General features: G+C 42.9%; 1 protein-coding gene across 2 annotated transcripts; it reads right to left on the minus strand.

Moving 5' to 3' along the window:
• Positions 1-836: 836 nt before the first annotated feature.
• Positions 837-12,878, minus strand: epc2 (enhancer of polycomb homolog 2 (Drosophila)). Of its 2 annotated transcripts, none has more exons than XM_034574204.1 (14): positions 12,471-12,878; positions 10,944-11,103; positions 10,099-10,244; positions 7,112-7,318; positions 6,896-7,044; positions 4,194-4,323; positions 3,886-4,089; positions 3,716-3,799; positions 3,470-3,603; positions 2,816-3,084; positions 2,196-2,317; positions 1,878-2,025; positions 1,457-1,694; positions 837-1,378 (listed from the first exon to the last, which is right to left on the minus strand). In XM_034574204.1, the coding sequence occupies exons 1-14, from the start codon at positions 12,621-12,623 to the stop codon at positions 1,309-1,311; spliced, it is 2,214 nt and encodes a 737-aa protein (XP_034430095.1). In that variant the 5' UTR covers positions 12,624-12,878; the 3' UTR covers positions 837-1,308. The 2 variants fall into 2 exon arrangements, with proteins under 2 accessions (XP_034430095.1, XP_034430096.1); XM_034574205.1 differs by having other exon boundaries at positions 2,196-2,314; positions 12,471-12,876.
• Between the last annotated feature and the right edge of the window lie 1,285 nt (positions 12,879-14,163).

The raw sequence follows: 14,163 nt of genomic DNA on the forward strand, positions 1-14,163 counted from the left end.
TCAGACGAGAATGTTTCGTATAAAACATGATTAAATCTGTTTCATTTAGAACATGATCAGCGGAGATGCCTCTCCTGTGGATCCCCTCAATATCCTCTCTCCGATTTCGATTGGCTCCTCCACATGTGCTGCAGTTCTGTGATTGGGCGGAGTTAAGACTCACCTGGCTGAGCAACTGGAGCTCGTGTCCTTGACTTCTAGGTGGGCAGCAAGCAGCTTACTACTTCCGGATCAAACACCAAAAAAAATTCAACACAAAAATGAGAATAAGATTTCCACACAATTCCTTATTTCCATTTATAAGTCCACCAAAGAAAATCCGCTAACGGCTCGTTTATCCATTTTCCCTTTTGAGAAACGGTTTGTTTCCTGATTTCAAAATGAAAAGCTGTTGCTCACTTGGTACACGGACCCTAGAATTAGCCTCGATGTGTTAGTGGAATGACTTGAGCCTCAGGTGGAAGTTGAAGCTAATTCAAACTGGACCTTTTCACTGACACCAGGATGAGTTTGGCTACTTTGATGGAATAACCCTTTGTCTTTATTTCTAATAACAATGTTGTCTGAACTGATAATAATAATGAAAATATAACAATGATTATAATAAGTCTTATTATATTATACAACAGCGAAACGTTGTTACTCAGGAACGTTTGATTCCCCAAAGTCTCACAAAGACAGCCATTATTACTTCGTTATCGTTAAAAACTTCATCCGTCTGTTTGTTTTTGTCAGACGACGTCTGAAGAATAAACAAGTAAAACATCAGTTCACGCTCGTCTGTGACCTCACCAACATTTCACGATAAAAAAAACTTTGTTACGGCGGAAGATTCGCTTTTATTTTACGAGATGCATATTTTTATTTGAATGAGTGTCAGTGATTTAAAGGCCAAGGAGCCACATGTAAAAATATAAACAAACATTGCTTCAATCTGTGAAAACAAATCAATGTCTCATCTTAAAAAAAAACTTTTTTAAAAGAAACAAGAAATGTGAGAAATAAATAACCAATCAGAGCGAAGATACAGACTCATCATGGACCAATCAGAGGGAAGATACAGGACTTTTTTTGGACCAATCAGAAATGATTCTGGAGTCACATGAGAAAGTAAATTGAAACAAACTATTTTACATGAGACAATTTACAAACTGTACAACAGTTACATCAATAACAATAATTATAATATAAACAGTAAAATGTTCTGATTGGACTCAGAGACGATGATGTCATCATCTTGTAGAGGTCACTGCAGGTCACATTCACTGGTCAGACACAGGGTGCAGTTGGGGCTGATGGGATATGATGTCATGTGACCTCCATGGGCAGCGTCGTCTCCGACAAACCGTTCAGACGTCTCTCCGATTCGTTTGAGTCTCTGAGGATTATTAGTTTTTATAACAGTTATAAGTTGTTTATCGTCACCCTTTGTGTGCGTGTGCGTGTGTGTGTTTACCTGCCAGTGGACACTTTGGGAACTCTGTCCAGGCTGGCGGCGACTGTGGCGAGTTTTAAGGCAGAGGGTCGAGCAGTGTGTGGGGGGGCAGGAGAGACGGCCCCAACCTGGCTCCTTGGGTTGGGAAGGGACTGATGGGAGGAGGAGGAAGAGGAGGAGGAAGAAGAAAATGACCCTCGAGCTGACAGCCCCGACCTGCTGAGAGACGAGGAGGAAGAGTACGGAGGCCTGGAAGGACCTGAAACAATAAATACATATTTTTCAACATGTTTCTGTGTCAAAACTTAAATACATTTTTATAATTATATCTGAAAGTCACTTGTTCATCAAGAGTTAGGGTTATTTTCCTGATTATGCTCTCATGATGATTTATTTCAGATTTCTGAGTGATGTCTCAGCTCTGACAGGAGGGGGCGCTCACCTAAAGGATGGACTCCATTCACAATGGTCCTGTAGGGTTTGATCTCAGTGCTTATGTGAGGAGGCGGAGCACTGATCACTGCCGACGCTGCAAAATGAGCGCTCGCAGAATCCAGAGTCTTTGAACTGGAGTCATATGATCGAGTCGCCTAGAAACCAGAGACAAAAACAAATCAAACACCAGGTATAAATTAGATTAAAAGGTCAAAGCCATTGATTATGAGGCTAATGACAACATATTATGAAGCTAAATGCTAACAATGATAAGTTATGAAGCTAACCCTGGTTTGTTATGAAGCTAATGCTAACCCTGAGTCACCTGTGTTGTGTTGTGTGCAGTGTGTCTGTATGAAGCAGTGTTGTTTTGTTCCAGCTGTTGTTTCTGCATCTGGACCAGCTGCTGTTGATGACTGTGGTACTGCTCCTCTGTGATGCCTCCTGCTGGTGCACAGAGAAACAACATGTTAACATTTTAATGTAGAATTTAAAGTGCCGACAGAAACGTTATGACACTGATTCCAGATGAACAAAGTTTCTAACGTCCGTTTTAAACTATGAATAATTGAACATGTGATCGTCACCTACGTCAAATGAGTTGGTTGGTTAAATAGTTCGCAGGATTATGCAAAAAGACGGATGTTGTTTTATGTGTCAGAGAAGAATCCACAGAGTTTGTATGTCGTTCTTAAACATTGTGAGATAAAAGGTTTTTTGAGAATAATTCATGATGAAAATAATCAGACTGATGTTTATAAGTGTGTGATTTGATCCAAATGAAAATCTGGATCTTGTCAATTTAGATGTGGTTTCACGAGGAGACTGATGGTGGAGTGATGAACTCTAGGGATTGATGTTCTAGTGGATCATGTAATCAATGATGAAAACATGATGAATACATGAAGCTCCAGTGAACGTATGTGTTAGTAGATGAACTGAGACCTGATCCACAGGCAGATGTCAGGCGGCAGGTGAGTCTGTTGTCGTCCAGTGGGACTCCTTCCCTCTGGTCGTGACAGGGTCTGGGTCTGAAGCAGAACCGCCGCAGGTTCTGAATGTTGTTTAGGACTTCAGTCAGCGAGGGGGGGGCAGTTCCTATGCTCAGGGGAGGTTTCCGGTCCAGTGGTACTAGGTCTCTGTGGAGACTCGTTCTGGAGTCCAGCTGTTTCAGGACCGGGTCTAAAAGTGACGAGGCTCGGTCCAGAACGATCCTGATCACAATGGATGAAGATAAGATTTAACAGCGTAACCAGCTGAAGGTGGCGCTAGAGAACAGGTCTGTTATTTATCAATAATCAAATCTTAAATATATCTTTGTAGGACGATAAATCGAAATAATATCAAAATATTATGAAAACAATTAATATCTAGAGTTTTAGAATAAATCTAATAATTTAAGTTAATATTTTGTCTTCAGGTGTTTTCACCTGGTTCATAATTAACTACATTTTCAGACGTAATGCGACAGCTTTCAACTAAAATTAATAAATATAGATATCGGAAACTCAAACTGAATTTCAGGGGTCCACCACCTCCGTCTCGTCCACAAAAGGTGGAGGTGACGTGTCAGTAGTTTATTGGTGGATCGGTATTTACCTGCCCCCTCGTCCAATCCTGCGACGGCCCAGTCCCGTCCAATGAGGAGGCAGTGACAGTTCCGTCAGGGAGTGACATACACACAGAGGGAGGAGCTCTGGATGATCGTCTCCGCCCGTCTGCTCCGTATGAGGCTTTAGAAACAAACACGGGAAACAATTGAATCAGGGGACAAAGGTCCATTTGTAAACATTATTTACAGACATTAAAAAACGCCAGGAGGAAAGTTAAAGAGAAGAAACTCACAAGGAGATATTGACATCCTGCTTTTCTCCTGAAGACAAAAAGTCCATCAGGATTATTCTCTTCATCAGGCGAGGACGGAGGCGACTGAGGAGAACCAATCAGATTTAATAAAACAGATTTGACATCACAACTGGACTGAGATGGAACATTTAAACAGACGTGACACTGACTAGTGGAGGCGGTGGACCGTCGTCTTCTCCTGAGCTGTGGAAGTCGTACTGTTTGATGTCGGCCTGGTTGACAGTGTAGGGACCGGGAGGTCGAGTGAGACGTCTCTGCGGAGGACAGAATCTGTCCCGTCTGACGTTCTTCTTCTTTGGTCTGAGCAGGTCGATGGGAAACTCTTCTCTGACAGACTCCTGCTTCTTTTGCACCTGAAACACCAACAGAGGAACTCATCTCTTCAGCTTTTAAATGTGTTAATATGGCAATGACTGACACACGTGGGTGTAGGGTCACATGTATGTAGACTCACTACCTTTATCTTGGCCTCAGTTTTGTGTCTGTTCCCATTAGTCAGAGTCACTGGAGTGCTGTACACTGGTTTCTCCACCAGAGGGAGTGAAATCTCTCGGAGGATGTCTCCATTGAAGTCTCCCATCTGATACCTGAACACAGCAAACACCCTCATCACCCTATGTCCCGATACCCAACATTTAGCAGTCGGTACCGATACCATGACTGGCGCAGTGTCACGTTACGCCCCCTAACCCATGTGTTTAAATATGTGTCTTATACACTCCAGAGTAGGGCTGCTGCATTATGGCAAAACCCTAATCACGATTATTTTACATGATTACTCATTGACTTGGAAACATCACGCACTTATTTAGCTAACCCTTACCCATGTTAACAGATTAGAGTTACTGCAGTGAGCTGTGCGGTTCAGCCCGACACAGGAACCTGATGAGTTATATTTACAGTGCCTTGCATAAGTATTCACCCCCTTTGGACTTTTCTACATTTTGTCATGGTATAACCACAGATTAAAATTTATTTCATCGTGAGTTTATGTAATGGACCAACACAAAATAGTGCATCATTTGGAAGTGGGGGGAAATATTACATGGATTTCACAATTATTTACAAATAAAAATCTGAAAAGTGTTGAGTGCATATGTATTCACCCCCTTTACTGTGAAACCCCTAACAAAGATCTGGTGCGACCAATTGCATTCACAAGTCACATTTGCAAGTCACATAATTAGTAAATAGGGTCCACCTGTCTGCAATTTAATCTCAGTATAAATACACCTGTTCTGTGACGGACTCAGAGTTTGTTGGAGATCATTACTGAACAAACAGCATCATGAAGACCAAGGAGCTCACCAAACAGGTCAGGGATAAAGTTGTGGAGAAATATGAAGCAGGGTTAGGTTATAAAAAAATATCCAGAGCTTTGAACATCTCTCTGAGCACCATAAAATCCATCATAAGAAAATGGAAAGAATATGGCACAACCGCAAACCTACCAAGAGGAGGCCGTCCACCCAAACTGAAGAGTCGGACAAGGAGAAAATTAATCAGAGAAGCAACCAGGAGGCCCATGGTTACTCTGGAGGAGTTGGAGAGATCCACAGCTGAGGTGGGAGAATCTGTCCACAGGACAACTATTAGTCGTCTACTCCACAAATCTGGCCTTTATGGAAGAGTGGCAAGAAGAAAGCCATTGTTGAAAGGGATCCATAAAAAATCCCGTTTGGAGTTTGCCAGAAGCCATGTGGGAGACACAGCAAACATGTGGAAGAAGGTGCTCTGGTCAGATGAGACCAAAATTGAAGTTTTTGGCCTCAATGCAAAACGCTATGTGTGGCGAAAACCCAACACTGCCCATCACCCTGAGCACACCATCCCAACAGTGAAATATGGTGGTGGTAGCATCATGCTGTGGGGATGCTTCTCTTCAGCAGGTACAGGGAAACTGGTCAGAATAGAGGGAAAGATGGATGGAGCCAAATACAGGGAAATCCTTGAAGAAAATCTGATGCAGTCTGCAAAAGACTTGAGACTGGGGCGGAGGTTCATCTTCCAGCAGGACAATGACCCTAAACATACAGCCAGAGCTACAAAGGAATGGTTTGGATTAAAGAATGTTAATGTCTTAAAATGGCCCAGTCAAAGCCCAGACCTCAATCCAATAGAGAATCTATGGCAAGACTTGAAGATTGCAGTTCACAGACGGTCTCCATCCAATCTGACTGAGCTTCATCTTTTTTGCCAAGAAGAATGGACAAACCTTTCCATCTCTAGATGTGCAAAGCTGGTAGAGACATACCCCAAAAGACTTGCAGCTGTAATTGCAGCGAAAGGGGGTTCTACCAAGTATTGACACAGGGGGGTGAATACTTATGCACCCAACAGATGTCAACTTTTTTGTTCTCATTATTGTTTGTGTCACAATAAAATTTATTTTGCACCTCCAAAGTACTATGCATGTTTTGTTGATCAAACGGGAAAAAGTTTATTTAAGTCTATTTGAATTCCAGTTAGTAACAGTACATAATGGGAAAAAGTCCAAGGGGGGTGAATACTTATGCAAGGCACTGTATATTCCTGGATAAACGGGGCGTCGCTTCTCCTGCAACAAAGAAGTTAAAACACTGCGTTGTTTCATAATCTGTGACAGGAACTTCTGTCTGTGTGTGTGTGTGTGTTTCCGTCGCTCTTCACGCACTAACAGACGATCACATTTATTTAGTTATTAATCATGATGTCGGATCATTAATCCGGATCAGTCACTTTAACCCTGATGTCCTGGCTCTAGAGAATCAACAAACACAAAGTAAACTTCAGTCCTGTACGTGTCCTAATAATTTCAGATTAGTGTTGTTGTTTATTGTTAATATGTAAAGTGAGCAGGTCGGCGGGGGAGCGAGGACATGCGGTACAGTCGAGGACACCGGACAATGTGCGCCAGAGGCAGGTCGGTATTGTTCTGTATCTCTGGTACTGTAAAAAAATAATTTAAAAAAAAAATAGTACTGAGACGTTTTTAGAATTTTGGCATCGACTTGGTACCAAAGTTTTGGTTCTCGTGACATCACTAATCACCAGTCTGACAGGCGTCATTTAACTGGTATCGGTGACCTCGACTGTGGTGTTTAATTTGTCGCCACTTATTTTAAACTTTGACGCGAATTTGAAACAGGTAGTGATGTACCGACGTGAACCCGTCCTCACCTCCTCTCCACCACCTCCAGGGTGAGGTGCAGCAGCTCTCTCTTGGACTTTTCTCTCCTCTTGATCATCTCCAGGATGGAGACGGTGCGACTGAATTCTCTCCTCAGTCTCAGCATCTTCTCGTACGACGCCTCATCATTCTTACGATTCTAAGGAAACAAAAACTTTGTCAGAAACCTTTTCAAATACAATCTGAAGATAAAGGTGTGGACTCACCTTCCTGGTCTGCATCTTCTCAGTCCTGCGTCTGAACGCCACGTATGCGTCGTTGTTGGTGGATCCGTCTCTTTTCTCCTGTTTGATGTGAGGAATCAGTGAAGGACACAGACAGTTCCTCCTCTTCCTCAACCAGTAATCGTACACAGACTTCAGCAGGTAGTCATCCTCGTTCAGCAGCAGCTTTGCCTCCGACAGAGACACCAGCTGGAACCAGAACCACATTCAGAACAAGAGAATCAACACTATGACGTCTTCAAGTGTCATCAATTACATTTTATTTGTCTCATAGACGTTAACAAGGTGCAACATCCTCTGTTCTTCACTCAACAAGAGTCAAACTCGCCTCGACACTCACACACACATTCATACAGTGCATCTATGGGAAGCACTTTTTCCATCCGGGGTTCATTATCTTGCCCAAAGACACTTCGGCATGCAGATGGGGAAGACTGGGATCAAGCCGTCGACCTTCCGGTTGGCGGACGACCGCTCTTCCCCTCAGCCGATAACACAAATGTCAGTTGCTCTGGACAATTCCTGGAACTTTTCCTGCAGCCTCTTGAAAAACGTTCTACGAAGCTCGTTTAGAACTTGAGCCTAAAAGGGGCGTGTCCTGCAGCACAAACCTTTGGATTGTGTGTCACACACAGACTAACACAACAGCATCACACACACACAGACTAACACAACAGCATCACACACACACAGACTAAAACAGCATCACACACACACACACACACAGAGTAACACAACAGCATCACACACACAGACTAACACAACAGCATCACACACACACAGAGTAACACAACAGCATCATACACACAGTAACACAACAGCATCACACACACAGACTAACACAACAGCATCACACACACACACACACAGACTAAAACAGCATCACACACACAGACTAATACAACAGCATCATACACACAGAGTAACACAACAGCATCATACACACAGAGTAACACAACAGCATCACACACAGAGTAACACAACAGCATCATACACACAGAGTAACACAACAGCATCATACACACAGAGTAACACAACAGCATCACACACACAGAGTAACCCAACAGCATCACACACACAGACTAACACAACAGCATCACACACACAGACTAACACAACAGCATCATACACACAGAGTAACACAACAGCATCACACAGACTAACACAACAGCATCACACACAGAGTAACACAACAGCATCAAACACACAGACTAACACAACAGCATCACACACACAGACTAACACAACAGCATCACACACACAGAGTAACACAACAGCATCACACACACAGACTAACACAACAGCATCACACACACAGAGTAATACAACAGCATCATACACACAGTAACACAACAGCATCACACACACAGTAACACAACAGCATCACACACACAGACTAACACAACAGCATCATACACAGAGTAACACAACAGCATCACACACACAGACTAACACAACAGCATCATACACACAGACTAACACAACAGCATCACACACACAGACTAACACAACAGCATCATACACAGAGTAACACAACAGCATCACACACACAGACTAACACAACAGCATCATACACACAGAGTAACACAACAGCATCATACACACAGAGTAACACAACAGCATCATACACACAGAGTAACACAACAGCATCAAACACACAGACTAACACAACAGCATCACACACACAGACTAACACAACAGCATCAAACACACAGACTAACACAACAGCATCATACACACAGACTAACACAACAGCATCATACACACAGACTAACACAACAGCATCACACACACAGACTAACACAACAGCATCATACACACAGAGTAACACAACAGCATCAAACACACAGACTAACACAACAGCATCACACACACAGACTAACACAACAGCATCAAACACACAGACTAACACAACAGCATCACACACACAGACTAACACAACAGCATCATACACACAGACTAACACAACAGCATCACACACACAGACTAACACAACAGCATCATACACACAGTAACACAACAGCATCATACACACAGAGTAACACAACAGCATCACACACACAGACTAACACAACAGCATCACACACAGAGTAACACAACAGCATCACACACACAGACTAACACAACAGCATCAAACACACAGACTAACACAACAGCATCACACACACAGACTAACACAACAGCATCATACACACAGTAACACAACAGCATCATACACACAGAGTAACACAACAGCATCACACACACAGACTAACACAACAGCATCACACACACAGACTAACACAACAGCATCATACACACAGTAACACAACAGCATCACACACACAGTAACACAACAGCATCACACACACAGACTAACACAACAGCATCATACACAGAGTAACACAACAGCATCACACACACAGACTAACACAACAGCATCATACACACAGACTAACACAACAGCATCACACACAGACTAACACAACAGCATCATACACAGAGTAACACAACAGCATCACACACACAGACTAACACAACAGCATCATACACACAGAGTAACACAACAGCATCATACACACAGAGTAACACAACAGCATCACACACAGACTAACACAACAGCATCACACACAGTATTTTTAAATTCACCATCAGTGAGTTATGAGCCATTTACTGAACGTATCCTCACTGTTTTAACTTATTAACTTACATGTCAATCATATTACAAATTAAGATTCTACATGTGACAAAAATCACGTCTCTTATCATTTCACATCATTTAGCTGACACTTTTATCCAAAGCGACTTACAATAAGTCTACATAATAATAACTTAATCTCTTCGTAACTTCTTAACAAACTTTGTAGAACAATTTAACATTGAGTCACTGAACAAGGGCTAGGGTTGTTAAGCCCGAGTTAATGTCACGGGCCCCTGGTGTGTGTGTGTGTGTGTGTGTGTGTGTGTGTGTGTGTGTCTGTGTGTGTTACCTGGTGAGTACTGGCCTTCTCCAGTCGGTCCACCATAGTTTCAAACTGCAGAGGTCTGATCTCCATCTTTCTGTTCAGTCTGTTCATCAGCGTCTCGTCTTCAGAGTCCAGGTCATAGTCAGGTTCCTCCAGGTCCAGAGACAGAGCTGTAACACACACACAGCAATACATATATACACCGTTATGACACACACATACATGAATACATATACACACTAGGGCTGGGCAAATATATCAAAACTGACATTTATAACCTTTAACTCACTTAACGTTTCTCATTTCAGTTCATTCTGTTAATACTTTCCCCAATGCGTGCATTCACAAACTGTGGGTTTCTGCTACATTTCGTGCTTTATTACCCTGCAGCTTGTTCTCCCTCCTCACCCCCCCACTGACCTGCCCTCACAATAAACACCAACACTAATCAGGACACACAGGCTTCAGGACTTGTGTTTGCTCTGATGTTTAGGACAAACATATTTAAACACACTGAAAAAAAGTCCAACATTGTTCACACACAACACGAGACGTAACGAACAGCCAGGACATCAGGGTTAAGGTGACCTGAACGATCCGGATTCATGATCCGACGAGGAGACATTCACATACGCAGGAGTTATATAAAATAATCATTCATTAATCATAATCAAGCTAAAAGTTTGAAATAATCGCAATATAGATTTGAAGTCATATCGCCCAGCTCCAATACACACTGTGCTACACCCACAATCATGAATACACATACACTGTTACCACGCGCGCACACACGCACACAAACACACGCACGCACGCACACGCACACACACACACACACACACACACACACACACACACACGGTTCTTACGCTGGATGTGGATCAGCTGTTTAGGAACTTTGACGTCTCCTCTATACAGTCGATCATAGTACGTGTTGTTACTTTCAGCTTCAGGAACAGGAATCACCATGTTCTCCTTCTTCTCCCTGAACACCTGCTGAGCAGAGATCGCCCTCTGGAGGTGGTGCTCCTGAAACACAGGCAACATGTCATGTGAATACACTTATCTTCTTCTCTTGGTTGACTGGCGGATCTTAAACTACGCTAAGGTTCACACCACAGAGAGGTTGTGCTGCTGTTTCATGTGAAGTCAGTTTTACACAGGTTTTTGTTTAACATCAAATGTTCACAGTTTGTTGCTTCAAGGAGAGACAGCAGAAGTGGTCGAAAGTATGAGGGACAAAACATGACATAAGTAGAACTAAATGAATAAATAAATGCAGGAATAAATAATTAAATGAAAAGACATATCGGTGATGAAAAAGGCTATTTATGTATTTTAACATGTATTTATTTATGCATTTATTTATTTCTGTCTCTGTATGCTAATAAGGTAGGTGGTCCTAACATCAGTTTGAAGTAGGATTGCTCAGCTGGGCCAAGCAGACAGAAGCAAACGATTCCCATTAAATCTGACACAAGCAAGCCAGGTACACTTGTTGTGTGGACTCAGTAGCCTCGGACTTGATGCTGGTCCTGACACAATAAATTAGAATGGTTAGAATTTTTGTCCAACTTCACCCAGCTTTGTAAAACATCACGGATCACGTGATCCTAAAGTGACAGTCAGACACAGCGACTTACAATTACTGCATTCAACATTTATGAGGGGCCATTTGGGGGGGGGGGGGGGGTTAGCATCTGGCGCAGTTTACCTGCTTCCAGCAAAGCTTCCCTGCGCCGGTCCAGTCAGTGATAGATCTGATCAACAGCTTTAGACTGAAGAGAGCCAGCACTGACACACTACTGACACTCTACTGACACTCTGCCACACTGACACTCTACTGACACACTGACACTCTACTGACACTCTGCCACACTGACACTCTGCCGACACACTGACACACTACTGACACTCTACTGACACTCTGCCACACTGACACTCTACTGACACACTGACACTCTGCCACACTGACACTCTACTGACACACTACTGACACTCTGCCACACTACTGACACTGACACACTACTGACACTCTACTGACACTGACACACTACTGACACTCTACATACACGGTGTTGGGATGTAATCTGGATACATTGTCTCTAGTATTTCTGTAAACAGACTAAAGCTAATGTAGCTGCGTCGCCCGTTGCCATAGGAGTTACGTAAAAACATTGACGTCATCTCCGCACAAGGCGGCCAGGTCTGATTGGCGCTACGCTAATGTCTTATATTGTACGTAATGCATACGTAAGCAGCGTACATAAATGTGTGTGGCCCACTGTACGTACGCAGCGTACGGACAGAAGTGTACGTACACAGGTCGTGAATGGCGCCATGGCACGGGGCTATGTGCTAATGCTAACAGGAACGGGTGATAAAAGATGTCGTACCAGCTCTTCCTCCTTCTCCATGCCGGTGGGCATCTGCGGCACCGCCCGGTTGATGGACACGCAGTCGCTCAGGTCCGGTAAGTCCCTGTGGCGGTAAACCGGCAGCGGTTTGACGGCGTCCAGCGCTCGCGCCCGGAACGAGAGTTTACTCATTGTTTGCGCCAAATCAGCGACGATCCCAAGGAGCCGTGAGTTCCCGCCACAAACCCGCAACGATACCGGCGTGAATCCGTGAGTCCGCTGCGGGAGAGCTCATCGATGTCCGGGGCTCCGGTCACCGGCGGCGTTAACGGGACATATAGGCCGGTTCTCTGAGCTGCTCCGCTCCCTGAGCCGCGGAAAACATGGCGGACATGTCCACACCAGCGGTGGAGCAATCCCATCAGCCACCGCGGCACACAAAAAAAACAACAACACGCGAGAAGTGAAGGTGCGCGCGCACTTTGTCAAGAAACAGAATCAAATAAAGTTTTAAAACACATATATGTATATATATACATACATATACATATATATGTGTGTGTGTGAGATTAATTTTAATTAAACATTCTCCACAGAAAATTACACAGCTGTTACCACGGTGATATAAAATACAGCCTCATTATAGCTGTTACCACGGTGATATAAAATACAGCCTCATTATTACAGCTGTTACCACGGTGATATAAAATACTGCCTCATTATAGCTGTTACCACGGTGATATAAAATAATGCCTCATTATTACAGCTGTTACCACGGTGATATCAAATACAGCCTCATTATTACAGCTGTTACCACGGTGATATCAAATACAGCCTCATTATGACAGCTGTTACCGCGGTGATATCAAATACAGCCTCATTATTACAGCTGTTACCGCGGTGATATCAAATACAGCCTCATTATTACAGCTGTTACCGCGGTGATATCAAATACAGCCTCATTATGACAGCTGTTACCGCGGTGATATCAAATACTGCCTCATTCAACATCATTCAAATGGAAACAGAAAATGTTTTTAGATGATCAAGTAATTCTTAGTTAATTAGTCACTAATCAGTTACTAATCAATTAATCACGTATCAATTATTTAATACAGTTCTCATCTTACCAGAAGAACTGGAGCTGTAAATTAATCAATGATGGATTATTCATCTGATCTAATAATCTGAATTTGTCTCCTCTGTCCAATCACGTAACTTTCACATCCAATGACGAGCAAAAATAAACAGGAAAAAGAAAAGCTGAAGGTCACATTTCAGTTTGTGTGTTGTGATGTCATGATGTCATGAGAGTAGTGAGCACCAACAAGGACAAACACACACAAACGAAATTAGAGTTTAGAACTTTCAACATAAATTACTGAAACAGATACACAAACTGTTTTTCATTTGTACGATTGTCATTGTATAAAATAAACATGTTAACAACATATTTACAACAATATTAACATTATAAAGGAGTTTTTGATTAGTGTCAATAAAAACAGACTCATGCTAAAATCCGTGGCACGTCCTGTCAGAGGTTTAAAAAAAAAAGGGGGGGGCTTATATCACAGTTCATCAGAGGAAACAGGTGTGAACAGAAACCAGGAGCACGCCTGAGTCAGGTCACCTGACAGTTCCTGAGAGTTCCTGACCATCTCCCTGAGACGTTTAGCAAACGTTTGGTTTTCGTTGTTGACGTGACGACAGATTTTTCACTTCACTTGTG

This window comes from Hippoglossus hippoglossus, chromosome 21 (genome assembly GCF_009819705.1).
Source record: "Hippoglossus hippoglossus isolate fHipHip1 chromosome 21, fHipHip1.pri, whole genome shotgun sequence".
Lineage (NCBI taxonomy): Eukaryota > Metazoa > Chordata > Actinopteri > Pleuronectiformes > Pleuronectidae > Hippoglossus > Hippoglossus hippoglossus.